The 26,975-nt window shown below is 39.5% G+C and overlaps 1 protein-coding gene across 31 annotated transcripts in view; it reads left to right on the top strand.

Moving 5' to 3' along the window:
* Nucleotides 1-26,975, top strand: part of SSH2 (slingshot protein phosphatase 2) — a 215,751-nt gene that overhangs the window by 169,709 nt on the left and 19,067 nt on the right. For 22 of the 31 annotated variants that reach the window (XR_002830897.1, XM_023759549.1, XM_023759542.1 and 19 more), the window contains 7 exons: nt 2,723-2,791; nt 3,551-3,616; nt 7,257-7,451; nt 11,054-11,147; nt 11,252-11,404; nt 18,303-18,349; nt 22,517-22,663. Coding sequence is in view for 30 of the 31 variants with exons in the window: in XM_023759549.1 (XP_023615317.1) it covers nt 2,723-2,791; nt 3,551-3,616; nt 7,257-7,451; nt 11,054-11,147; nt 11,252-11,404; nt 18,303-18,349; nt 22,517-22,663 (771 nt within the window). In the remaining variant the exon portion in view is untranslated. Of the gene's footprint in view, nt 1-2,658; nt 2,792-3,550; nt 3,617-7,256; nt 7,452-11,053; nt 11,148-11,251; nt 11,405-18,302; nt 18,350-22,516; nt 22,664-26,975 lie in introns of all 31 variants that reach the window. The other 9 variants (XM_014461614.2, XM_014461613.2, XM_006095550.3 and 6 more) reach the window with 4 other exon arrangements.

Raw genomic sequence — 26,975 nt, 5'->3', positions numbered from 1 at the left:
ATGACATCCTCTTCCCAAGTAGTTCTCAAGATATATTACAGCACTTCTTTTAGCCTACTTACAAGTTCTTTGAATACTGTGGCATATTTAAGTAATAAATATTTTAATACACAGCATAATCTTGGTTTCCAAATTGCATTGGATATATTTCAAGGTTATAAAACAAGATAGCTTTATTGTGTTGTTTTATTTTTTTTTTTTTTGTACTCCCAACACCTTGAAATGTTTGGTACATGTAGGCTCAATGAATTGTTGGCCCTAGCCAGTTTTGCTCAGTGGATAGAGTGTCGGCCTGAGGACTGAGGGGTCCCGGGTTCAATTCCAGTTAAGGACATTTATCTCAGTTGCAAGCTCCCCAGCCCTGGTTGGAGTGAGTGTGGAAGGCAACCAATTGATGTGTCTCTCTCACATCGATGTTTCTCTCTCTCTCTTCCCCCCTCCCTTCCACTCTCTCTTAAAATAAATGGAAAAATATACTTGTGTGAGGATTAACAATAAATAAATAATTGAATAAGTGCATATCTAATAAAATAACTATAATAGAGAAAAATCTCATGATTCAAGGTAAACTGGATAAAAATATAGATGTGCCTAATTCAGGCCTCTCTTTCCTTTTGTATGAAAAAGCTATATTTCTTACTATAAAAAAGCATTCTAACCTGAATACAAGCTGAAAACATGAGGTTTAGTTTCTACATATCATGGTCATTTGTCCAAAATTTTAACTAGTGTCTGGTCACAAGCTCATCTTCTATATCTTCTTCTGTAGTTGCTTAATTTCCAGATTTGTCAAATTATAGTTGTTGCTAGGAACTGGCTAAGTACTCACCAAAAATAAAAACAAAAAACCTAAAAATAATTGCACTCCACCTTGGGAAATGATTTTCTAAACAAATTTTCCTTGCACTCATAAACTTAAAAAATAGTGGTGGAGCTGTCTTCCTCCCTCCCAAACTCTGGGATGATAACTGTGCATCTGGAGTTCGGGGCTAGGGTTTCAATGCAGATAAGCAGTTTCAATCTTGATTTGAATCTTTTGAACTCTGGAACCACTGGTGGACTCTGGAGAACACAGGCCAGCAAGTGCAGTGGAAATGATTAGACACAGCTCAACTAGGGCATGGCCTTCGTTAGCACTGCAGCGACTCCAACAGTTAAAGCGTGGTAGTCAGTCCTTGTGTTGTTTTTAATACTTTTTCATAATATTCCCCTCCCCCAAAATCACTTTCAGCTGTAGTAGAGCACCCACTACAGATTCATACTCAACATTTGTTTTACATATCAGTACATTAATATATATGTTTCACCTTAAATATTTTAGATTTGCATGATAACCCTTTGAGGCTGGGTCTTGTTACCTGCATATCAAGATGAAGAAATTAAGGCTGAGAAGAGAGGTTAAATAAGTTGTCAAAAGGAATTGAAGTACTGAAGGAGAGTAAATCCAGATCTTTCAGCGTAGTATCATTGCTCAATAAATAGTAGTTATTGCACATTTTTTAGTGTGTTACCTAATTTAATTTTCAAAACAGCCCAGTGAAGATGGTATTTCTATCCCAGCTTTACAGACGAGGAAACCAGAGCACAAAGCAATGAAATTGTTTGCCTACGATTTTATATACAGTTAGTGCAAGAGCTCAGGTTCCAGAGCCCAAATGGCTCCAGAGCTTGTGCTCTTTTTTTTTAAATCTTCACCCAAGGATATTTTTCCATTGATTTTTAGAGAGAGAGGGAGAGACAGAGAGAAACACCGATGTGAGAGAGACACATTAATTGGTTGCCTCCTGCATGCCCCTGACCAGGGCCGGGAGCCTGCACCCAAGGTACATGCCCTTGACCGGAATCGAACCCGGGACCCTTCAGTCCGCAGGCTGACGCTCTATTCACTGAGCCAAACCGGCTAGGGCGAGAGCTTGTACTCTTAACCATACTTCACTGTTTTACCTCCCACATCCAAGGTTCTTTCTCCTATACCTGATACTTTTCTAGATATATTGGTGGTGGGGAGAGGGTGTAGGAGCCTTTGGGAAACTGGATGGAGCGGGGGGAGTAGTTTATGGCAGGCTTAGGGAGAAAAAGCAGAGATCTGGGTTAGATTACAGTTGTCCAGAGAAGTGGTATGATAGAGCACATAATTAGGAGTCTTTGGCTTCCTGTCTCTACCTGTTAACTTTCCTCCTTGTGTGATTTAAATAATATTGTAATACACCATTCCAGGGCTACCCTGTTGGTTGTTGACATTCCTATTCACTCTGCATTTCAGCAGTGCTAGTTCAGTGCATAGTCACAAAGCACTGTTGCATTTATTTAAGTTGGGTCTCTTGTCCCTCTTAATGTCATCACAAGCCATTAACAGTTACTTTTTTGAATATTTTAATTCCCTTTCCCATTTACACTATTTAGTGTATTCTGGGGTTCAAAAGATGTATGTAAACCTCAGAATTAAAACTGAATGAATGACATAGTCAGAGGTCTTCAGCAGCCAGCAGTGGTTTCTGTCATTAGAAATAATTCTTGAAGTTGAGTTGGGTTCTGTGACTTTGGGCTGAGACCTGCCATCACAAGTCCGCAGCAGTCACCTGGAGTTTTTAGACAGTGGCCGTTTGCAAGACAGTAATTCAGTAGCTCAGTCAATGTTTTCTTTGTTAAATATTTAAGGACTAAACAGAACGCTGCCTAGAATAAAAGAGAGTGACTTATGGACCTGCCTCTTGTCTTGCAGTAGCACTTGTACCATGGGCCTAGTCCTGCCTCTCTGGAGTGACACCCTAATTCATTTGGATGGTGATGGGTAAGAGCTTTCCCTTTTTATCTTCCTACAGAAAGCCAAGGGGTGGGGTTCCCATCTCACTACCCATTCATTCAGCTGAATGGGAGGCCCACTGTGCCCATGACATGAATTGTCATGTCAGCAGCTCAATGAGTCCTTTTAAACTCCTGTTTTGTGAAGTGGAGTAAAAATGCAATTTGCCAAGGCCTCTCACTTCTGTTCTTCTAGGCTGACTGTGGTAAGAATCCAAACAAAGAGGAACTAGTTTGTTGGCTCCCTCTTTAATCTGAGCATGTGGGACTGTTGCAATGTTCTCCCAGAGGATGATATGTTCTGTTTCAAATAACCTCTTGCTGCCTCTGCCAGCTGTCAGCCTACAGTATAACCCCTTTTCTGTGCCAGTTCCTTCCAGTGACCTTCCACCCCTACCCCTGGTGTTTTTAGAATGTGTCCCCAAGAGACCAAGATGTTTGCTCCAGTTTATAAAACAGGGTCAGGTTTGCTACATACCCATAAGATTTCCAAATAGAAATATACGGCTGAACAGTTTGTCCTTAGCTACAGCAGGAAAACTATGTAATTCCCTAATTCCGACGTAGGAGTCCATTCATTCTGCTAAGTACATAAAAGTAGACAATTTGTTGAAGCTTTTCAGTCATGTCCTATACTCTAGTCTACATGAAGTGCCTGAGCCAGTAGCCTAGGAAGCAGCCTTGAAAACGCACAACTGAAATAACCCACTCTCATTTGTGGATTTTTGTCTTACTCTTTTTTCCTTAGAGGGTTCAGCGTATCAACAGATAACAGAATCCACATATTCAAACCTGTATCTGTGCAGGCAATGTGGTAAGAATTTTAATATCTCTATGAAAGTTTTTTAATGTGTTAGTAGAGCAGTATTTTGTGAGAAGTATTTGAAATGATACAATTCTCTTTGAAAATGCTGATCTGTTTGTGTATATAGAGTTTTGTGTGATCTGTTTGTGTAGCCGTCATAGTTAAAGATGACTTAGAAGTTTAATTTTCAAATTATCACAATGGAAAGCCTTGAACATTGGTGAACAAATAATATTTGTTAATATTCATTAACAAATACTTAATGAATCAGATAGTCAGAACTGAATTTTATTGACTAAGTTAGTGGCAATCTAGTGCCAGGTCTAAATATCACACTACTACTATGCATTAGCGTTCAATTTCTTAAGGTAATCAGGGATAGCATTGATGGAGTTACCTTATAGATAGAAAAGCTTCATTTAAATGGCTGGTAATTGTTTGTCAAACTATTTGCATAATGCAAATAAAGCCTAGAAAAAAATTGTAGTTGATAATAACCATCAGCTGGTATATTGACACTTTTAGCTTACTTACTGTATGTCAGGCATTGTGCCTAGTGCTTTACATGGATTACATATAATCATTACATAAGCTCCCCAAAAGAGTAGTATCAGCTCCTTGTTATGGATGAGAAAATGGGTTTTAGAGGGGTTGCATAACTGGTCTTCAAGTATCTCTTATATTTAAACAGAATAAACTCTTATTCTCTTTTTTTTCTAGATTATCCAAAAAAAAATGATCTAATATATCTAAGGAATGATGTCTGTCCCCCAGTCAGGAATTTGAATTTTAGGTCCTCATTCAGTTGCCTGTTTTGTAGTAGAAGTCCTCGTGAGGAACAGAATGGACAGAATGAAAGCCAAACAAGAAATAAAGGAGCCTGTAAAAGACTCCAGGGAGATCATTTACTCCTGAATAACATGATTGATAGGCTTGAGGTGGGTGGGGTCCCAAAACAGTCAGCTGAACAATTAACAGTCTTATCGTTTCATGGGGTAATTGAAGTAGGACAGAGTTTCAGGTCATGTGTTGAGACCAGATTTTTAGATTTAGGGCATATTTCACAAATAAATTTCTCATGGAAAACTTATGACTGCCTTTGACTCGGGCTCAGTTAAAGGCAACTCACCTATGTATTCCCAGGTACCAAGTAAAACCAAACAGCATAAGTTCATAAGTGACAGTTATATTTTGGGGAGAAGTACAAAGCATTGTTAATTTTTTAAACAGTAAAGTTTCAGCAGTAACCTTATTTCAAGTCTTGCTGTTCTACAGCAGACTGACTAGTCCTAGCTCTGTTAGCTTCCTGCAGAATAAACTTTTTTGGTGTACCACACAGGGAGAAGTAAACTGAAAGTCACAGGAAAAAAAAAAAAGATGTGTGTATCAAAGCAGCATTTAGACCAGGTGTTTCCTATACAGGAAGGTAGTTAGTGCAGCCTCCCACTACTGTAGGCAGCTGCAGTATCTGAGGTGGCTAAGCTTGAGTGTATGTTAGGGCACTTGTGCCAGGCGCTCGTGGCATATGCTTTTCAAGCATGTATTTTCCTGATGAGGAAAACGTGCATTGAATATCCTGTGCTTTACACTAAGCTGGCTTTTCCTTTGAATCTGCATAATGAAACGAAAATCACTGAGAATTCTCTGAGTTTGACTTAATTCTCTGAGAATTTGCTAACTTTAAATAATAGAAAAGCATTTTTTAAAGATTCCACAACCTTGTTTTTAAGGAAAAGTCTGTTTTCCTGATAAAAATATACTGGTATGTGCTTTTTTTCTTATCAAATTGGTAATGGTATTATTTTTAAATTAACATTATACAGGGTTGACAAGGACTCATGGAACAGATATTGTTATATGTTACTGATGGGAGAATAAACTGGAACAGCCTTTCTGGAGAATGATTTGCCAATATGCCTTATCATTTTGCATGCCCTTTGACCTAGTAATTCTATTTCTAAGAATGTATCCTAAGGTAATAATCATGGGCGTGTACAAAAATTTCAACTATAAGAATGTTTGTCTGTGTTCTAATAGGAAAAAATAGAAAACAATTTAAATATCTGAAAAATAGGAATCAGTTAAATTATGATATGTCCATGTTGCTAAGTATGAAACCATTGAAAAGTATCTAATTGAAGAATATTTATTGACATAGAAAGATGTTGATGATGAAGTATAAAATAAAAGAACAGGTTGAAATAGTATGCAGAATATGGTCATATATTTATGGTAGATCTATGCATAGACAAAAAGACTGGAAAAATCTCTACTGAAACCTTACCAGTTGTTATTTTTGGGCCATTAGATTACAGTGCCTAAAAGAATGCCTAGTTCACAATTGGAGCACAGTTAGTATTTGTTAAATGAAATGCTTTATTAGCTATACATTTCTGCCTTTTATAAGATATTTCTACCTTTCACCTGAGGTTCCTAAATTTTCCAAAGTGAGCATGGATCACTTTTATTATGAGGAAAAAACAAATTAAAAGGCATTTTTAAGAAAAAGATGTACCCCTGGCCGGGTAGCTTAGTTGGTTAGAGCATCGTCCCAATAAGCCAAGGTTGTGAGTCCCATCTCCAGTCAGGGCACATACAAGAAGCAACCAATTAATGCATAAATAAGTGGAACAATAAATAGATGTTTCCCCCTCTCTCTCTCCTCCCTCTCCCTATCCCACTCCGTCCCTCCACCCAACCCTTTCCCTTCTAAAATCAGTTTAAAAAAAAAAAAAGATGGAAATGGATTGGCCACAAAATTCTCTCATACTGTTCTTTTCTCTTAGGAAAGACATTGGTTTATAGCTTAATAAGACACATTTCATTCAACAAATACTAACTGTGCTTCAACTATGAACTAGGCATTCTTTTAAACACTTGAGATACATCAGTAAACAAAACATAAAAAGATCCCTGCTGTTGTGTAACTAACTTTCTAGAATATCTGGCTTTAGTTTTCCTAAGCATATAACCAAAAAGGTACTTTTCAGTTTTGTTTACTCTTCTTGGGTTCCTGAGTTCAGAGTCAGAGATGTAATTAGTCTAAGAATAGCCAGAGCTGTTCTTAGAAAGTAGCTCAAGTGTATGAATAAATGGTTTAAAGAAATTGGGAGACTAAGGCAGCAAGAATTTTAAACGTCATTAGATCAGTGCTGCCTGGACATTCAAGAACATATCCTAAAAGTTTAGGGACATCTATCTGTGATCTTTGTGGTGCTTCCAAGAATAATAGAGAATGTATGCTGTAACATGATTCTGTGCCAAGGAAAACATATCTTTCTATAGCAAATGGTTGCCATCTTTAGTTCTCTGGTGACACAGCATAGCCGCAGCATGACTGCAACTATGGGGTCATGAGTTTCATAGGTACCTGGACCTGTTTTTTACTGTTGAGTTGTCAGTTCTCCTGTTTCCCTTTACCCCCACCTTAATATTGCTCTATATCTTTCAGCACGAACTGTCTAGTCAAGTGTTATGATCCGATAATTACTATAATCAGAATCAGAGAATCTTGAATTCCAGGGAGTAGATTCTCCAGAGACCAAATTCTATAGGATTTAAAAATTGGAAGAGATTGAACTACACATAGATTATTGGCCTTTTGATACCTCCATATTCTACAGTGCTCATTTCCCTGCGTATCTTTCAGGTCTGCACTACAGAGTTTACACAAGGCTTGTGAAGTGGCCAGAATGCATAACTACTACCCAGGCAGCCTGTTTCTCACCTGGGTGAGTTACTATGAGAGCCATATCAACTCAGATCAATCATCAGTCAACGAATGGAATGCCATGCAAGATGTACAGTCCCACCGGCCTGACTCTCCAGCCCTCTTCACTGACATGTAAGTCAGTTTGCTAAGGATCATGGAAGTCCTCTCTGTTGTGTTCTAGGATGCCACAAACTGTTCCTCCCTAATCTCTCCTCTTGGGGAATTAGTCTTACCCAGCAATATTAGTCATTGTCTACACAACTGCCACATAAAGAACCCTGTGCTTTCTGTTGTCTGCAAAGGCCTGAGGAGTTTCACTCCTGGGCACAATATAGTGTCCATAGAAAAGAACTGCAATATCATAAAATCCCATTAATTCAGATTCCACTAATGTGAAATTCGAATTTAAAGGAGTTAAGCTAAAGTCTGCCTTTGCATTGTCTGTGAAAGAAATGTTTGGTAAATAAATTAATGACAAAGAGAAGCTTTTAAAAGGATGTTTCCAATACTTAAGATGTTTCTATTCCCACTGGAGTGACTCAGTTTGTTGAGTGTAGTCCTATGCACTGAAAGGTTGCGAATTCAATCCCTGGTTGGGGCACATACGGAAGGCAACCAATTCATGTTTCTCTCTCACATTGATGTTTCTGTGTCTCTCTCACTCCCTTCCTCTCTCAGAGCATGTCCTTGGGTGAGGATTTAAAAAAAAAAAAGTCAAGTAAAGATGTTTCTAGTCAATTAAAAATAATACTTACGTTTCATGTTAATTCTAACCTGATATCTGTGCAGATTTTTTTTCAATATTTTATAATTTGTGTTAAGACCTTTGCCTTGTTAAGTCTGTCTCAGTGAGATTTTATTAAATCTTCCTGGTGTACTGTGAGTTAAATAAAGGCCTAAGGTGGAGCTGATGTTTATTTCCTCTTAGGTCTGTGTGTTGAAACTTATGTGACTATTTTAGAAATTTTTTTCACACTTAGTTCCTGCTTTGGAAATTAATCAGGATGTTTATTTTGCTCTGAGTTGATCTTTCTGCATTTCCAAGGTATTCTATAGCTGGGAAAGAAGAGTAGCTACTTACTACCTGACCTTCTAAACCTTCGTCTACAGATTCCTAAAGTAATACCAAAATAGTTCATGATTTAAAAAAAAAAAAAAGGCTTAATTCAGATAATATAATAAACTAGAGGCCCAGTGCACGAATTTCTTGCTCGGTTAGGGTCCCTAGGGGCTGCGGGCTGCCAACCAGGACCTCCCTTCCCGAATTTGGCCGGCTGGCCCCGCCCCCTAGTCAAACTCCTGGTCGAGGGGACAATTTGCATATTAGGCTCTTATTATACAGGATGATTTTTACTGGAAAAGGTGAAATTTCCAAGAATTGTGTGAACAGAACAGTCAGAAAAGCAATGGAAAGGGTGTTATTGGTACTAGGACCTCTTTTTCATTAGCCTTAATCCTTTCACGATCCCACAGTAACAAAAAAGGTAAGGGTTAGTTTAGCTTTCAGAATCTTGGGAAATGTTACTAATTTCTGGCTTTACAGCTGGTTCACGGGTACCAGAGGAATGAATGTTGCATCTGACTCAAAAATGGACATTCTGAACCAGACTTAAATGAAAGAGAGAAAACCCTTCTTATTTTCATAATTTTATTAGAGGAAATTTGGAAATTATAATACAAAAGAGGAAAATGAAATTGCCCATAATTTCTCTACATTCCCAAACAAAAAAAATAATGTGAAATATACTTCCTGGCACCTGGTAGAAGCTCATTAAATATTAGTTCTTAGTATGTACAATATAGCCCCAGTTTTAAGATAATTTAATAAACAAATGTTTATCTGTTCATAGAAAAAGATTGAAAGCTATCAGTCACCGTATTTTAATAACGATTGTCTCTGATAGAAGGACTTTCAGTGGTTTTTATTTTCTTGTGTTTGTATGTATTTTCTGAATTTTTCTCCAGTGAAATTGAGAAAGTGTATTTGTCTTGTAATGCTTTTTCCATTTCCTCCCTAAGTTGACCAGAAAAAAAATTTTTAAATATGCTGAAAACGCAGGGAGAATGTGTGCCAAATGAACTTAAATGCTCTGTGAATAAAGTTTATATTTTAAAATCCAAGGAAGGGGAAGAAGGGAACATACCTAAATGGTGCCTCCAGTTTAGGTCAAATGCTATGCCAGGCACTTCATAAAGTGTCTCACTTAATCCTCATAAGAACCTCATGAGGCAGATATTGTTACTTTCCTTATTTTATATAAAAGGAAAGAGGCTCAGAGAAAGGAAGGAACTTGTTCAAGTTCACACCACTACTAAGCAGCAGGACTAAAATTAAAACCTACATGTGTCTGCTCCCAAACCACTCTGCCTCAAGCAAGTGTGAAGGAGTTGGATAAAGATTGCTAAACTAGGGAATCTAAACCATGCACAAAGATGCTAAACTTTGTTCTTTACCAATATTTCTCTTTAATAGAAGACTGAAGTGTGTAACTCTCCACCATTATCAATGTCTAGGGAAAATGGTGGGGAACATGATGAAGAATTTTAGTCCTAGTCAAGACAGGGAGGCTGAGGGCTGACTGACAGGGTATAATTATTAGCTGTATTCTGCAGGGTTCATGAAAAACTAAAAGCCCAAGTGGTAGGGAGCCCCAAGGTTGTGGGGTCAGAACATCCATCTTTGGAGATTACTAAAGCTATTTTTGCAGCCAGTGATAAGGCTGTAGGCAGCAAGGGTAGGCAGGATGCCTAAAGGCTTAGTCCATTTCCATCTCCAAATAAGGAGGCACAGAGCAGATACCTTTCTTGAGTAGGTAGGAAGGGAAAGAGGAGACGGAAAGTCCTCTCTGTCAGCCTCAGTCAAATTCTGCATAATATGAAATAATGCATTTTGAGAGAAGCATCCAGTTACATTGAACCAATATGTCTGGTAATTGGAGAATCAGCTTCCTAATTTGATTTCATATTAAAGTTCCAAGGGTAATTTTATTTTTAAAAGAATCAGAAGACTAAGGGAAGCAACATAATCCTGCAGATAGAGTGTTAAGCTGGGCTGATAGTTCTGGTTCTCTTGCCAGTGTATGTGATCATTGGCATGTCATTTAACCCTTCAGCTTTTTATTTCCTTTATCTGAAATATGGGGATAACCATTTCACAGTGATATTGTGAGAGCTTTTGTGAAAAGGAAAGAATTTTGAGTGGAAATATTCCAGGTAGTTAATCCTTGAAACCCATTTTGGAAGCAAATTGCCTCATTAAAGAAGGCAGAAATCACTCTTGCCTCTTTCCTGTTTTCTAAAACCATAGCAATGAATGAATGACAAACACTAGGTGGCATTTTATGCAACAGAAGACCCAGTTCCATAGTGGGTCACATCACTGGCCTACCCAGCTCAGCAAGTGGTACTCAGGGGTACTTGATGAGAAAATATGGATTATGGTCCTCCATTAAAGTTTACATTCAATGTAGCTTATTTGCCTTTATTCCTTCATGGATCTATATATGTGAATATATTTAAGGGCTTTTAGACATGTACAACGTCTTTAAGTAATAATTTCTACGTTTACATTCTGAAAAGAAATTTTTAAAAATATTGTTCTCTTTTGGCCATTCCTCCCTAATATAAATTTAAAGGTAATAGAAACCTATCAATTTGGAACCATAATCAAATAGCACATTCATTAACTTAATTAAATTCCTGCCTAAGAAAAATTTTTGTTTCTCTCTTCTCAGACCAACTGAACGTGAGCGAACAGAAAGACTAATTAAAACCAAATTAAGGGAGATTATGATGCAGAAGGATTTGGAGAATATCACATCCAAAGAGGTAAGAGACCTTAAGTTCTCATTGTGTCAAGGCTAGGAGTGGGATAGGTATGGGGCTAAAAATGGTGAGTGATTGAAAGTTCAGAGGGACTTTACAGAAATTAGTATAATATGTCATCTTTGTTTCAGATACGAACTGAGTTGGAAATGCAAATGGTTTGCAACCTGAGAGAATTCAAGGAATTTATAGATAATGAAATGATAGTGATTCTGGGTCAGATGGACAGTCCTACACAGATATTTGAGCACGTGTTCTTGGTAAGTTTTGGGGCCCGTTTAAGTGGTGTGCCAGAGATAGTCCATACCAACCCATGGGGGAGGGGCAACTGTTAAATTTTATTATATTTAAATAAAATGTAACAACATTAAAAACAAAGGTAATAAATACTCAAACCTCATCAGTTTCTAATTTTTTTACTATTATCTGTGCTCTTACGTTTATTTATGTCTGTTGTGTGGTGGAGATGTTATATAATGGTGAACTTATGCTCATCTATTCCCAATTTCTCATTCAGTGATTTCATAAGATTGACTGTGGTGGGAAAATTCACACCAAGGAAACTGGCAAATGCTACAAATCAGGACTCCCCCCACCCCTCCCCGCATGGATTATTAAATATCTCATCTGGTCTTTTCATAATAGTCAAAGTAAAAAAACAGACCAGTTTGTAATAGTTTTCTACAGTGTACCCAACTAGGATGATCCTTTAAGGTCACTCTTTTAAGTGTCAAATGTGTCTTAAGGTTGGATATCTGAGCAGGGCAAGTGGGAACTACTTACGACTGAGAGACTATTGGATTTTTAAGCATTTTGAACCTTGTAGCTACATTTTGAGTTCCAAATACTTTTGTGATTACTAAAAATTTAGTGATTTAAAATTGTTCTTCATAGTTCTTGAACATTCAGTAACCTGTAATTAGCCCAAGAGGACCTCTCTGGTAGATAAATTGGGAAAGCTTCTAAAATTCTAAATGTTAAAGGCTCTAGTTTTCATCTGTACGTAGTAATGGGAACAAGGTTAACTAGGACAATTAAAATTGGGGGGCAGGGGGCCTGGGAGATGCCAAAACCTCTATGGGTTTTTTTGTTGTTTTGATGATCACCCTAGGATATGTTTATTGATATTTAAAGAGAGAGGAAGGGGGAGAGAGAGAAAGAGAAACATCAATGAGAGAGAGAAACAGCATCGTTCAGTTGCCTCCCTTAGGTGTCCCGCCTACGGATCAAACCTACAATCTAGATATGTGCCCTGACTGGGAATCAAGCCTGAAACCTTTTTGTTGTACAGGACGACACTCCAACCAACTGAGCCACTGGCCAGGGCAAAACCTTGTTTTTGTTTCCATTTCCCACACACTTTGACCAAAAATGCTAACACGGAACTAAGTTCAATTGGTTTGAATTTTAATTCTTTCTCTGGTGAGGATATTTGTGAACTGTGAAATAATTAGAAGCTGGGAAGCAGGAGAGAAGAATAAATGCACAGGAACTGACTAAACGGGATCATCTGACCCCGAATATTCAAGAGTTTATTTCACCAAGCAGTCAGACTTTGTGTCATGGAAGGCTTGTGCCCTGAATTAACTTGTTGACTCCAGAGTAAGCATGTCAAGCTCGCAGCATGCCTCGTTTATTTGGCTGGTGTTAGCCTTTGAGTTTGACATGCTTGCTCTAGAGTATGAGTACTATGGAGTGATTCATAGTGGTGTATAGCTATGAAATTACTCATGAAAAGCTGTGAGCTAGGAAGGGAGCTTCTTTTCCATACTTTAACTTGACCATTGCTATTTCTGGATGTAGATCATACAGCAAAGCTGTCATTGACCTTTCCATTTGTAAAGCATCTGTCTTTGTTGTCTTTTGTGTATACTTCCATGAGGATTCAGGTATTCCCTGCTCTTGTATTGCTGGAAAGAATTTTTGGGTTATCTATAGAAAACTTATGAGTCACTCATTCAAATGGACCCTGCCCCCAACTGTCTCCATGTATCATCACATTTTTATGAAGGGCAAGTGCCCATAGCCACAATAGCTCATGTTTGAAAGTGACCAGCACTATAAACTTAAATTCTCCATTGAGCTTAGATTTTATACCTAAAAGGATATAGACATGAATATCAAATACAGTCCATATCTGACTGGCCAACCTATTTAATTTCAGTCATACTTCCCCAGTCTCTGATGCCACCCCTTCAAGAACTACCTTCTTCTTACCCCCCTCTTTAAATGGTATATTTTAGGACATATAAACAAATTTTAATAGTACTAAATAGAAAGAACAATCCATTTTTAATATGTATCGATGTCCATATTTTTGGAAAAAGGAAACTCTATTCTGCTTCAGGTACAATTCTGTTTTCAAGAGAATGGACATGTTCTTTCTATTGTGAATATTTTTCTTATTTGAGAAAAAAATCAAAGTAGAGAATCCTGAAATTTAACTCTTATCCAACAAAATAAGTAGATGAACAGATTATCTCAACATCTTATTGTACTTTTTCCCTGATGGCCCTTTGTTTGCACCACCATGTCCTGTGTCCAACCCCCTATATCTTCTCCAGTGAGTCTGTGCTCTGCTGGCTTCCCCAGCAATTAACACAGAAAAGGATGTCTTATCCAAGTTGCAAATGGTGGTGGTAATTTTCTGCAAAATCATTTTATCGTGTGCATAGCTGCCATGCCTGGAGTGCAAGTAGATTGTGTGAAGGGAGACAGCAGGATTTCTCCCCTCCCTTGGAAGAATGTTCAGCTCTGCAGTGCGCTACACAGAGATGTTTATTTGAAAAGGTGTCTAGCTGGTCTAAAGAAGAAACGTGTAGCAGCGGTTCTCAACCTGTGGGTCGCGACCCCTTTGGGGGTCGAACGACCCTTTCACAGGGGTCGCCTAAGACCATGGGAAAACACATATATAATTACATATTGTTTTGTGATTAATCACTATGCTTTAATTATGTTCCATTTGTAACAATGAAATTGGGGGTCACCACAACATGAGGAACTGTATTAAAGGGTCACGGCATTAGGGAGGTTGAGAACCACTGGTGTAGAGCATAATTTAAAGAAAATCTGCAGCAAGGAGAGGATTCATTTGGCTGGAAGCCAGACTATTTCCAGAAAAAGTTCTTCCACACCCTTAAGAGTGTACTGTTTCTCTGAGCTGGAAGCATTTGCCCAACCAAATCTCTCCTGGAGGCTGGCCGATTTGGCTGAGAAAAAGCAAGATGTGTACAGAGACCCTTTGCAGAAAGGCAGGCAGCTTTCTTAGTTAAACAAGGGAAACACAGGAGTATTGGACACACAACCAATAATGTTGTTCATGAAAAAAAAGTAGTCAGAATTTTACTGCTGGTATATTTTTTAAAATTTGACATAACATATCATTGTAGAATAGTGTTTATTTTCCAAAGAAAAATTAAGCCTCAAATTGGTGGTTACTTTTTTACAGTAGGTGCAGAGAAATGGTGGATATGTGAATAAGTCTGACAATAATCAAATTGACTATTTTTATTTATATTCATGATTTTCATCCCTCTACTAGAGATGTATAGGATAAAGTTAAAAGAGATCTTGGGCCTGGTTGCCACAGTAATGTAATTTAAGTGTTGAGGCTGTAGGTGTGATGAAAATGATATAGCCTGGGATACCAGTCCTTGATTGTGTCAAGTTGTATTGATTTGAGGAGAACCCCAATACACTCTTTCTTACTTGCCATAAATGTGCTCTTCTCTTCTATTTTGCTTGGAACATTTGGACCCCAACAGGGCTATTTCCTGAGGATAACAACTGAAAAAAAAATCAGTCACTTGGGTCTTTGGGCGAGAGTACAGTGTAGGGGAACCTACATGGAAAAAGATGGAAATGAACTTAGTTAAAAATGTATTACAGGCCCAAGATTTCATTTTACATTTCAGGAATATTAGAAAATGCTTTTCATAATTACATAGAACATAGTGAAAACCCCCATGGAATTAAGTCATTGTAAGCCTGAGAAGCAGAGAGAAAAAGAGGTTGAATCTGTGGAAGACCCCAGGAGGCCAATATAAATGGCATTTGCATTGAGGGCAGAAAAGTAATTACACCACATTGATTCCAGTTCTTTCAGGTTGAACTTGAAGCAGCCATAGCCACAGCCCAAGTCACTTTGCACAGGCTTCACTGAGACAGTAGCTAGGGCTTTTAGTTTATTTTGTTTCTGGATATGTGTCATTTCAGATTGTCAGGTTGAATTTTCTCTTAACAGGTAGATAAAAACCATGGACTTTCCCCATCATGTCAGGGTTATTTCCATCTAGCTGGACAGAGTCCCTCTCAGAGGATTTAGATTTCTAAATTAGGAGTTAAGGGATCACATTTCCCTGGTTCCATATTAGCCACTCAACCCTTTATTACTTGACTTCTGTCTCCTTGAAGTCCTTTGTAGTCTTGCCTCTTTCTTTGGTGTGAGAGCTGGTTTTCTAAGGTTGAGCCTAAAGCCTTCAGAACCTTCCATATTTTTGGAAAGCAAGTCAGCTGAGCTCTAGTCTGGAGGAGGAGGAGGGAGAGGAGGAGGAAGGAGAGGAGGAGGAGGAAGATTAGTTCATTACTTACTGGAACCTGGGTACAGTATCCTTGAGATCTTCCAGTTAAATGGCTAAATTACACTTCACTTGTAATATTGTGATAGTGCTTGCATAACACTTAACAATTTTCACAGTGCTTTATTTACTTGTTTCATTTAATCACTCAACAAACATTAGTTGATCCTCTTTATTGTGCCAGGCATGAGGGTAGATATTTGTGGAGTGTGATCTAATTCCACAAGGATGGAGTGATGATCCATATCAGATAGATAGTCACAGAAGACCAAGGAGATAAGGATACAAAAGTGACCCTTGGGTTAGACAATTAGAAAACTCATTAGTAACGTTCTTAGCAAGAATGATGAGGGCAGAAGCCATAATGCTGTGGGTTGAGATTCATGGGAAATGAGGAATTAGAGGAAATGTTAGATTATGTTTCTGTGAAACTTGGCTATGAAGGGAAGGGGGAAAGGACAGTGTGTAGAGAAGGATTCAGAATGAAGAGAAGGTTTTCCCATTTTAATATGCGAGAAACTTTTTTTGTTGGCTTATAAAAGGCAGAAATTTACTTCTCACAGTTCTAGAGGCTGAGAGTCTGGCATCAGGGTGCCTGCAGGTTGAGTGAGGGCCCTCTTCTGCGTTTCAGACTTCTCTTTGTATTCTCACATGGCAGAAGGAATTGGGAGAAACTTTATATTTGTAATTTAAGGAGGAAGGTACTCACTAGATGTACAGAATATGTGAGCGGGTGGAGAGTTCCATTTTATAGACAAGGAAAATGAGCACAGGTTAAGTCGCTTGTCCAATGCCCCACTGTAGGAGGGGGATTTCAGACTTGAACCCAAGTCTCCTAATGCTAAATTCCATTTAACTCAAATAACTTTAAAGCATAACAGGATTATTATGAAACAGAATATTCACATGGCCTCAAAGATTGCTTACACCTAAAGATGACTACTTGTAAAGCAAACTCTACAATAGAAGGATGTAGCAGACACAAAGGTACTACCAAGAATTCAAAGTCAGCATGATAAACAATGGAACAAAGTGACAGTATGTGCCTCATGATTTGATGCAGTAGGAAGTACAAAACATCACCTTTGTAATATTCTTGCTAAGAATACTTGACCTGAATCTAGTTATCAGGAAACAATCAGAAAAATCCAGATTGTGGGCAATTCTCCCAAGATTACAGACCTGTAGTCTATTAAAATGTTAATGTCATGAAAGACAAAATAAAGATAAGGGTGGACTATTCTAAATTAAAGGAGATAGAGACATGGCAACTCAATGTAAGGTATGATTCTTGATTGAGTGAATATAAAGTATATTGTTTTGTTTTAGAAATATATGTTTTTATTGATTTCAGAGAGGAAAGGAGAGAGAAAGAGAGTTAGAAACATCAATGATGAGAATCATTGATCAGCTGCCTCCTGCACACCCCCTATTGGGGATCAAGCCCATAACCCGGGCCTGTGCCCTGATGAAGCATGACCTCCTGGTTCATGGGTCTACACTGAACCTCTGAGCCACATCCCACCAGGCTAAAGTATATTTTTAAGGACAATTATTGAAATTTAGATATGTATTGATATTATCTTTCTTGGTTGTAAAAATGAAATTATGTAAGAGAATGTTTTTGTTCTTAAATGATACATGGTCAGGTATTGAAGTGAAGTAACATGATGCTCAAATTACTTTTAAATGGTTCAGGGAAAAAAAAAATAAATAAATAAAAAAATAAAAAAAAATAAAATAAATGGTTCAGGGGGGGAAGTAGGACATATATTGAATGAAAGGGAAGAGAAGAGAGAAAGTAAATGTGTCAAAATATTAAAAATTGGTGTATCTTTCAGATAATCTATAGAACCTCCTTAAATTTTGTGTATCCTGTTTCCCCTCAATTTTTTTTAACAGAAGCTGCTATTTCACTCTTTTCTCTCTCTCTCTCTCTCTCTCTCTCTCTCTCTCTCTCTCTCTCTCTCTCTCCCTCTCCCTCTCTCTCTCTCTCTCCCACCCCCAGCCCAACTCCCCACATGAAACATAATGCACTAGAAAGAGTGTGGGCTTTAGACTGAAATCTAGGTTTAATTCATAATAATGCCATTTCATTCATTCAACAATGTTTATTGAATACCAGCCAGGTGTCAGGGAGTATACCGGAGTTTCCATATGGAACAAGAGAAGCTTACATTACAGTGGAAGAGAGGTAGTCAATAAACACATAAATACATACATAAATAAAAATTGCAATACATGCTTTTGAAAAAAGAGTACTGTAAACAAAAATAACAGACATTTAACTTAGATTGGAGGATGGTCAGAGATCAGAGATACCTTTCCATCAGTGTGATCTTGAAAATAAATTATTTTAATTCTCTGAGAGTTGGTTTTCTTATCTATAAAAAATGAAGGTAACTTTATCATTTGTGAAAACTAAACATGACAACATAAAGCACCTGGCACATAGAGGAAATTCACTGATGGTATTGGCATTCATTTTAGAAACTGCTGCTTCCCTCACAGGACTCCTGTTTAAATACTATATTTGGTTCACTTGCTAATGCTCCCTAACCCTCTCATTTTGGTTCCACAGGGCTCTGAATGGAATGCCTCTAACTTAGAGGATTTACAGAACCGAGGGTAAGCATCACTGTTTGATCTTTACCGTTTCCAGTCAAAGAGGTGTCAGTGAGTTACTTTACGCTCTAGAGTTGCTTCCTGTTGATTCTAACCAAGTTCAGTCTAAAAAGAATTAAAACTGCTGTTCTCCCACTGTTTCATCCTCCTGCCTACCATGAAAGATCAACTGTTTCAATGGTAAGGCTTTCAGAAACAAATGTGTAAGCCTTTCTTCCTGTTTAAAACCAAATGCAGTTATTAGTTCCTTAAAAAAAAAGTTTGTGTGGGTTTTTTTAGAGCAGTTTAAGGGTTCACAGCAAAATTGAGGGGAAGATACAGAGATTTGCCATATACCCCTGCCCCAACACATACATAGCCTCCCCCATTATCACTATCCCCCACCATTTGTTATAATTGAGGACCCTACATTGAGGCACCATAATCACCCCAATCCATAGCTTATGATTCACTCTTGGTTGTTGTACATTCTGTGGCTTTGGACAAATGAATAATGTATCCATCATTATGGTATTACAGAGTATTTTCGCTGCCCTACAAATCCCCTATGCTCCATCCATTTATCTCCCCCCCCCCCATTTCCAACCCCAGCAACCACTGATCTTTTTGCTGTCTCTATAGTTTTACCTTTGGTCCCTATTTTTATGTAAGAATATTGAATTTTATTGTAGCAACTGAGACCACAGTGAACAGTCAGCAAGTAAAAAGCTATTGCCGTTAGTTCCTTTTTATTTCTTAGCTAATGCCTAAATTTTTTATTGAATTTGGCCTTAGCAGGTCAGATCATCCCAACAAGAGAAGAGAAAATCGTGTCTGGAAATTGGCCATGCTAACTCTTCACTGTAGACAGAGATAAGACCTACTGAGACTCACAGATAGTGATGGCTGCCTGGCTGGTTATGGGCTGCCTGTTTTGTCAGCTCCAAGTCAGCCTTCTCTTTATCTTTAACATGATTAGATGCATACTCCCTACTTTTCCCCCAGAAGAAAGGTATGTCATAATTGCTAAAATGAACTTGGAGCAAGACTTAAGCCAAATAATCATAAAAAGAGTTCCATGGGAGGAAATCTGGTTACTTAATTTAAGATATGGAAATAAATAGAACTTGGAAAGTTTACATTGATAAGAATTAAGTCTAGAGTTCTTAAAAGCAGAGACTCTTAGTTTTGTGTAAAACATACATCTCCCTAGCTCAGAGCTTTATAGAATACCCAGTAAATGTGAAGGAATGATGGAAAAATTGGACTGGCTTATGGGAAACTAGCACCTAAATACAGTGTTTAATATGAAATCTGAGATTTGATATAGCAATGTTTGGAAATGCATTGGAATCACATAACACATACATACACTTTGACTTTTGACTTACAACTCCCGCTTGAAGATGAGACCTATTCATCTCGTTTACTACTATAAGGCTAAATTATAAAATGTAGGTATATCTGTTTGTTTTAAAAGACAGTATGGTTGGATATTTGGATATTAACTTAGATCTTGTTTCTTAAATTTATTAAACTTTAGTGGGGTGAAGAATTACAGTTCAGGGATCTATACCCCAAAACATGTGGCTGTGGGTGATTTAAGGGATTTTTCAAGTGTAATTTTTACATTAAGGCTATTTTCACTAATCTACTCACTTAAGGGCCCCAAGTAAAGTGCTACTCCATATAGAGATGGCAAAGAAATTTCAAGGAGTGCCAATTCCAACTGGAAGTAGCTGCCTAAAGCTCTATAATAAAAAGGATTAGGAAGTCCTGTCTTACCATAATCCATTACTGAAGTTTGGAATTGGAGTTGGAAGGTTGTTCTTTTTTTTTTAAGTTTTTTAAAAATATGTTTTTGAGAGAGAGGAAGGCAGATGGATAGATAGAAACATAGATGAGAGAGAAACATCAATCGACTGCCTCCTGCACTCTCCCTACTGGGGATCGAGCCCACAACCCGGGCATTTGCCCCAACCAGGAATTGAACCAGGGCCCTCTTGGTCCATGGGTTGTCACTCAACCACTGGGCCACACTGGCCAGGCATGCATTTTTATTTTAAATAAAAGAAGTGTGTGCTGAAACCGGTTTGGCTCAGTGGATAGAGCGTCGGCCTGCGGACTGAAAGGTCCCGGGTTCGATTCCGGTCAAGGGCATGTACCTTGGTTGCGGGCACATCCCCAGTAGGAGATGTGCAGGAGGCAGCTGATCGATGTTTCTCTCTCATCGATGTTTCTAACTCTCTATCTCTCTCCCTTCCTCTCTGTAAAAAAATAAATAAAATATATTTTAAAATAAATAAATAAATAAATAAATAAAAGAAGTGTGCTTGCTCATTTTTTTTCTGACAGTTTTTTAAACTATGTTTTTATTGATTTTAGAGAGAAAGGAAGGAAGAGGGAGAGATAGAAACATCAGTGATGACAGAGAATCATTGATCAGCTGCCTCCTGCATGCCCCTATTGGGGATCAAGCCTGACCAGGAAATCGAACTGTGACCTCCTGGTTCAAGGGTTATTGCTCAACCACTGAACCATACTGGCTGGGCTTTTTCTGACAGTTTTATTGAGAGATAATACATATACCATACAGTTCACCCACTGAAAATGTATACTTCAGTGATTTTCAGTACATTCACAATTGTGCAACAAGCAATTTAAAACATTTTCAACCCAAAAAGAAAGCCTATACTCTTTAGCTGCCTTTATTGCCTTCTTTCCCTTAGCCTCTAGAAACTACTAATCTACTGTCTGTCCCTATAGATTCAAGTATTCTGAACATTTCATATACCGTAAATGGAATCATACAGTATGTGGTCTTTTAAGAATTTTTTTAACTTAACATTATATGTCAACATTTATTAATGTTATAGCATGTATTATTAGTACTTCATTCCTTTTTTCTTGCCAAATCATATTCCATAATATACCACATTTAATTTATCCATTCATCAGTTGATGGACATTTAGGTTGTTTCCACTTTTTGGCTATTTTAAAAACTGAGATGAACAATCATGTACAAATTTTTAGGTGGACTTCTGTTTTCATATCTCTTGAGTTTCTGCCTAGGAGAGGCATTGCTGGGTCATATGGTAACTCTATGTTTAACCTTTTGGGGAACTGTTAGACTTTCCCAAGTTGCACGTGCTTTCTTTTTAAATTAAAAAGAAAAATCATTTCTAGTAATAAACTTTGATGCTGAGTTAACAGATTCAAATCATATCCCAGAATAATTTTGGTCTCCTCACCTAACCACAGAACTGGTCAGCTACGGCTCTCCCTTCCTGTAGTCATTTCTCTGACTTCGGAGATGGGTTTGTAGAACCCTCCCTTTATGCGATTCTGAGAAGGAAGCAGCGTCTGCAGAAAAATGAGGGAGCCAGTGCTGTGTTGTTGGAGCAAACTCCCGTGATATCTAAGTTCACGCGGCATTAAGAAAAGATCACCCTTTGGCAAATCAAACCCGAGCATTTATTGAGATTGTGCAGGGAGACAGATAGCAGAAAAATTTTTTGATACAGAAACCCTTTCCTGCAGGCCTCTCAATATAGAGCCCTCAGACACATCTGCTGCCATGGCAGCCAGGAATGCAGCCTAGAGAGTTCAGAGAGTTTCAAATCCAACTTTCCTCTGACCCTCCCAGCTCTGGTCTCATTTGCATTTCGTAGTTTAGAGAGAGTAGGAGAGCAAAATCTGACTATCTGGCATTTAGGAAGATAGGAGGAAACTTTTCCTTCTTCTGGTTTTTATTTGTTTGTTTCTTGAGATACATAATTTAATACAAGTGACCTCCAAAGAAGAAATTATATTGCTGGTAATTTTAGTGACTATAGAGGAATTTTCCCTCATGGGCCTCAGGCTGATTCTTTTGAGTAAAATACAAGACATGTTTTCAAAAGACTATCCAAGATGAGATTGTGTAACTACGCAAACTGAAATGGAATTTAGATGTTCAACTTGGTAGACAACTTTTCTCCCAGTAACTCCCTGGTGCGCAGGTGTGCCCAGGACCCTATTATACAGTTTCTGTATTAAATAAGTATAGTCTCTTAGTTTTTTAGCTTTCTTCAATATTTTGGTATTTAATTTCAGCATAGGGAGTAAAAAGTTGTAAATAAGAAAAGCAGTGCTAGAAATTGGATTTAGCCTGAGTAGTAGAGCCAATTTCTCCCTTGGTTTCTTTGCAGGGTGCGGTATATTTTGAATGTCACTCGAGAGATAGATAACTTCTTCCCAGGAGTCTTCGAATATCATAACATTCGAGTATATGATGAAGAGGCAACGGATCTCCTGGCTTACTGGAATGACACTTACAAATTCATCTCTAAAGCAAAGTAAGTAATGGGTCTTGAACACATTCTTACCCTTGTTCCATGTGCACCACACATGCCTGGGGCCTGAAATAGGTATTTACTGAGAGTACTCAGAAAAAAAGGAACTAAAGAAAAAAAGCCCTGGCTGGTGTGGCTCAGCTGGTTGGATGTCATCTCGTGCACCAAAAGGTAGCAGGTTTGATTCCCAGTCAGGGCACATACCCAAGTTACAGGTTTGATCCCTGGTCAGGATGCAAAAGGGAGGCAACCGATCAATGTTTCTCTCTCACATCAATGTTTCTCTCTCTCCATTCCTCTCTGTAAAATCAGTTTTTAAAAAGAAGACTGAGATTTCTTAATCCTCGGGGAAAGACGACTAGTGACTTAATACTTTTCCTGTAAGTAGATGAAGTCCCTGAAAGATGATCTCATGTTGGCTAGTTCCACTGAGCACAAAATTAGAGTATATAAACTTAAGTTGCAGCTAAAGACATAAAAATGAGAGAAGGGAGAAATTCTGAATGAAATGCTTAAGTTGCCAATGGAGACATTTTAAAGTTGTATAATTGACATTATTCCACACAGATAGAATACTGGGTCCTCCTCTCTATAAAGGAGATCTTGGGAAATCTTTTCTCATTTTTTTTTTTTTTACTTTACTTTTATGATACTCTAAATAGTGAGATTTTTCTCTGGCCTTTCTGTTGATGTCTTCCTTAAATTTAAAATTTTAATTGGTCCTTTTAGTGAAGCTATTTGATTATTTTAATTTAGTGTTTAGTATTAATTAGTATTAATAGGTCAACGCTCATTTTTTTATATGTCTTACTGATTTTAGAGAGAAGGGAGAGAGAGAGAAACATTGATGTGTGAGAGAAACATCCATCGGTTCCCTCCCTTACATGCCCCGACCAGGGATATGTGCCCTGACCGGGAATTGAACACACAACTTTTTGGTGTACAGGATGACCAACTGTACCACCTGGCCAGGGCTCAACACTCATTTGTTTTTTAAGTCCCTGGGGATTTCCTTGCCAATCCTATTTATGCCTTCAATAGAGAAGGCGTAGCATGTTGGCCACACTCCTCCTTCAGGTGGGACCACATTCAAATCATCCCTGGCAGGTGACAGGCACTTCTGTTTGTAAAGTCCTCCTTTAAGAATGAGTCCATACTTCTCTTAAGAACTTTCATGATGAGGAGATTCTTCCTTTTAGTTACCTAAATTCCCATACCCTAGCTTTGAGCTCATTCTCTTAGTCTCTAGGTAGCACCTAAAAGAGCACTTTATATTCTTGAAGAACATTTTATATTCTATTATTAAATTACTAGAGGCCCAGTGCACAGATTCGTGCACTTTGAAAGGAAATTAATTAGAAGGTGGCCAGCAGGGCAGGACTGAGCGAGACGGGCCGGACACACCCTGGAGCCAACCTCCCGTGGTCCCTCCCCGGCCGGCTCAAATGGGTGTCTGTGGAGTGAGCAGGGTCCCTCCAGCAGGTGGGGTCCCTTGGCCTGGCCTGCAGGGATCGGGTCGAAACCAGCAGTTCGACATCCCCCAAGGGGTCCCGGAGTGCGAGAGGGCACTCTGCAAAGTTGCTGTCGCTCAGCAGCTCCTACATTGAACATCTGCCCCCTGGTGGTCATTGTGCATCATAGCTGTCGGCCGGTCAGCTGGTCACTTAGGCTGTTATATATATAGATAAAGCTAGGCCTGGCCGGCGATCAAAGCACGAGCATCTGGCGTGGAAGGGTAGGTCCCAGCTGACCTCTGGGCCCCCAGGTCCCCACACGCCCCCCTCTGCCTGAGTCATGGCGCCTGAGTGCCCATGCAGAGATGGGGTGAGCTTGGCCGGATGCCATGGGCCAGGGCACAGTATGGGCCTCTGGGCCGCCCAGTCAGCCTCGCAGACCTGCTCCTGCGCAAACCCACAGGGAGACCAACTGGCCCCTGCGGTCGGCAGCTGTAGCCCGGCTCACCTGGAAGAGGCCACAGGGGTGTGGGGTGGGCTCCTTGGGGGTGCCCGGCACCGGAGGAGCACGAGGGCTTCCCTGGCGCAAGCCCTGGCTTCCCAGGGGAGGTTAGTAGGGGGAGTGAGAGTGAGCTCGGCGGACACCCCACATTCTTACCGCACCTCCGTCCCCGTCACCCCAGCCCCCAGGTAGCCAGCGAGAGGTTGCAGCCCCCCCCCACCACCACCCCCCCCCGCCCATCCCCAGTTCCCCGTCCCAGCCCGGGGCCTGGCCCCAATTGGGTGATCAGGGCCTGCCAGCCGCTGGTCACCATATGGGGCGATCATTCAGGGTTGGGCGGCCTGGCTCCCTCAGCACCTGGGAGCCAGGTGGCGCCCCCACCCCCCTGCCACTGCCGCTGGTCGCCATGTGCAGGGTGATCCGAGGGGCGATCAGGCCCCCACTTGCACCTGCTTTGGCCTGACGCCACCCGTTCACCTGCTCCACCATCCTGCCACGGTCCCACGGGCCCATTGGAGCTGGCAGTGCCTCCACTGCCGCCTGCGCAGCATCGCCAACACCTGCCATGTTCTGCGCCGCCCCCTTGTGGCCAGAGCATGTCATAGCAAGCAGTCGAACTCCTAGTTGAACAATTTGCATATTAGGCTTTTATTATATAGGATTCCCAATAATAATGCCACCCATAGCATGCTTACTATGTGCCAGGTACTTTACGTGTATTCTTTCATGTAATATTTTCCAAAACCCAGGGAGGCATATATTGTCATCCTTCTGTATAGATATGGACAGACTATAGAGATAAGATTCAGAGAGGTTAAGAAACAAATGGTGAGGATAGTACTTAAACCCAAGATGATATAAGAATAGTCTAGTCCCTTAAAGAAAGAACTAGGCAAGTTGTCAGGGTCAGAGCTGAAGAAGTAAGAGTTCAAGGTGAGGCCCCAGTCCCAATTAAAAGAAAGGGTGATTTCAGCAGGGCTGGGATTAGAATGAGATGCATGAGGTGCCCAGGTTACATTGAAGCAGCACTCACTCTCAGGCTCCTGCATCTGAGAGTGAGTTTCTCCTGAGTGGCACACTGGGCACCTCATGTGTTTTACCTAATCAGGGCACTAAATTCCAGAATCTGTATATGGGTGAGTTTAGGGTTACTAATGTGAGACCAGGCTTAATCTGGACAATCCAGCACTAGGCGCCGGGGGGTTGGAGGGGGACTTAAATTGAGTTAGTTGAAAACTGACATCAGATCCTTCGTTACGTGAGTTAGAAGCCATCCACTGAAAAAGCCTAGTTTAATATGAATAAATGTTTTCATCGAAGTGGATTTTATAATTGCATTTTCTTAAGATTGTCCAAGTTTGAACACTTTCCATGCCTGCAGGTACAGACCTGAAATTTTATGCATTAAAGTTGTCAGAGCTTGATGGGCATATATTTGAGCACATGTCTGAACTTCCACCTGAGTCACTGTGCATTGGCTTCCCAACTGTAGTGTAAATGAAAACCCTATGGCACCATAAACGAAACAAGTATTTCCTAGTCCTTTGGGATAATCTAAGCACAAAAACACACCACATCAACATTTTGCATCTAATTGACAGCTAGGAGGTTAATCTTACCTTCCTTTTGAGACTTTCAGTTATTCCAGACTGTTCTCTGCATTCCTTTAGCTTATTTGGCTCACTCATTTTGGCACTTAAACTTGTGCCTCCTTGCATTGGTGCTGAACTCTTTCCCATGTCTCCTCCAGCGGGAGAGTTATAAGCTTCCCCAAGGAAGCTTATCTACTATAATACAGTGAGCAAGTGGATGAATAGATTTCCCCTTTTAGGCTGACACGTGCATTTTTAAATTTATTGGAATAGCTACTTGGGAAGAATTCCAGCCCATGACACTAGTGATAAGAGTAATCATTCTTTCCCAGATTTAAAAATGTTGTTCCCACTTATAGCTGACAGATCTAATCAGCAGATCCATAAGTTTGTTCACACACTTAGCAAGTATCAGAAGGCTTATTCTGTGCCAGACATTGTGTTATTAGCAGAATTAGCATAACCAAGTAATGCTCATATTCAAGATAAACTCTGGCATGTTAAGACTGAGAGGTTTAGTTGTGTTTGTTGTAAGTATCACCTTATGGTAACTTTGTTTTCTTGTTTTTCCACCCCATTAAAAAACGGGGGGTAGTTATGTATTCCACCCTCCTTACTGAAAGAGCCACATGATGCATTTATCTCATGGTCCCATCCAGCTCCACGGGTTGTACAGCCAGTCCCTAGACAGAACATGGGTGGTGATGTTGTGAAAAGTAATATCCGGGGCTACATCTGAGTACGGAGGAGGATTAGTTTCACTTGGT

This window comes from Myotis lucifugus, unplaced genomic scaffold (genome assembly GCF_000147115.1).
Source record: "Myotis lucifugus unplaced genomic scaffold, Myoluc2.0 scaffold_157, whole genome shotgun sequence".
In the NCBI taxonomy this organism is placed as follows: Eukaryota; Metazoa; Chordata; class Mammalia; order Chiroptera; family Vespertilionidae; genus Myotis; species Myotis lucifugus.
Note: the sequence above shows the minus strand (reverse complement) of the source record. Positions and strands in the feature narration are given on the sequence as shown.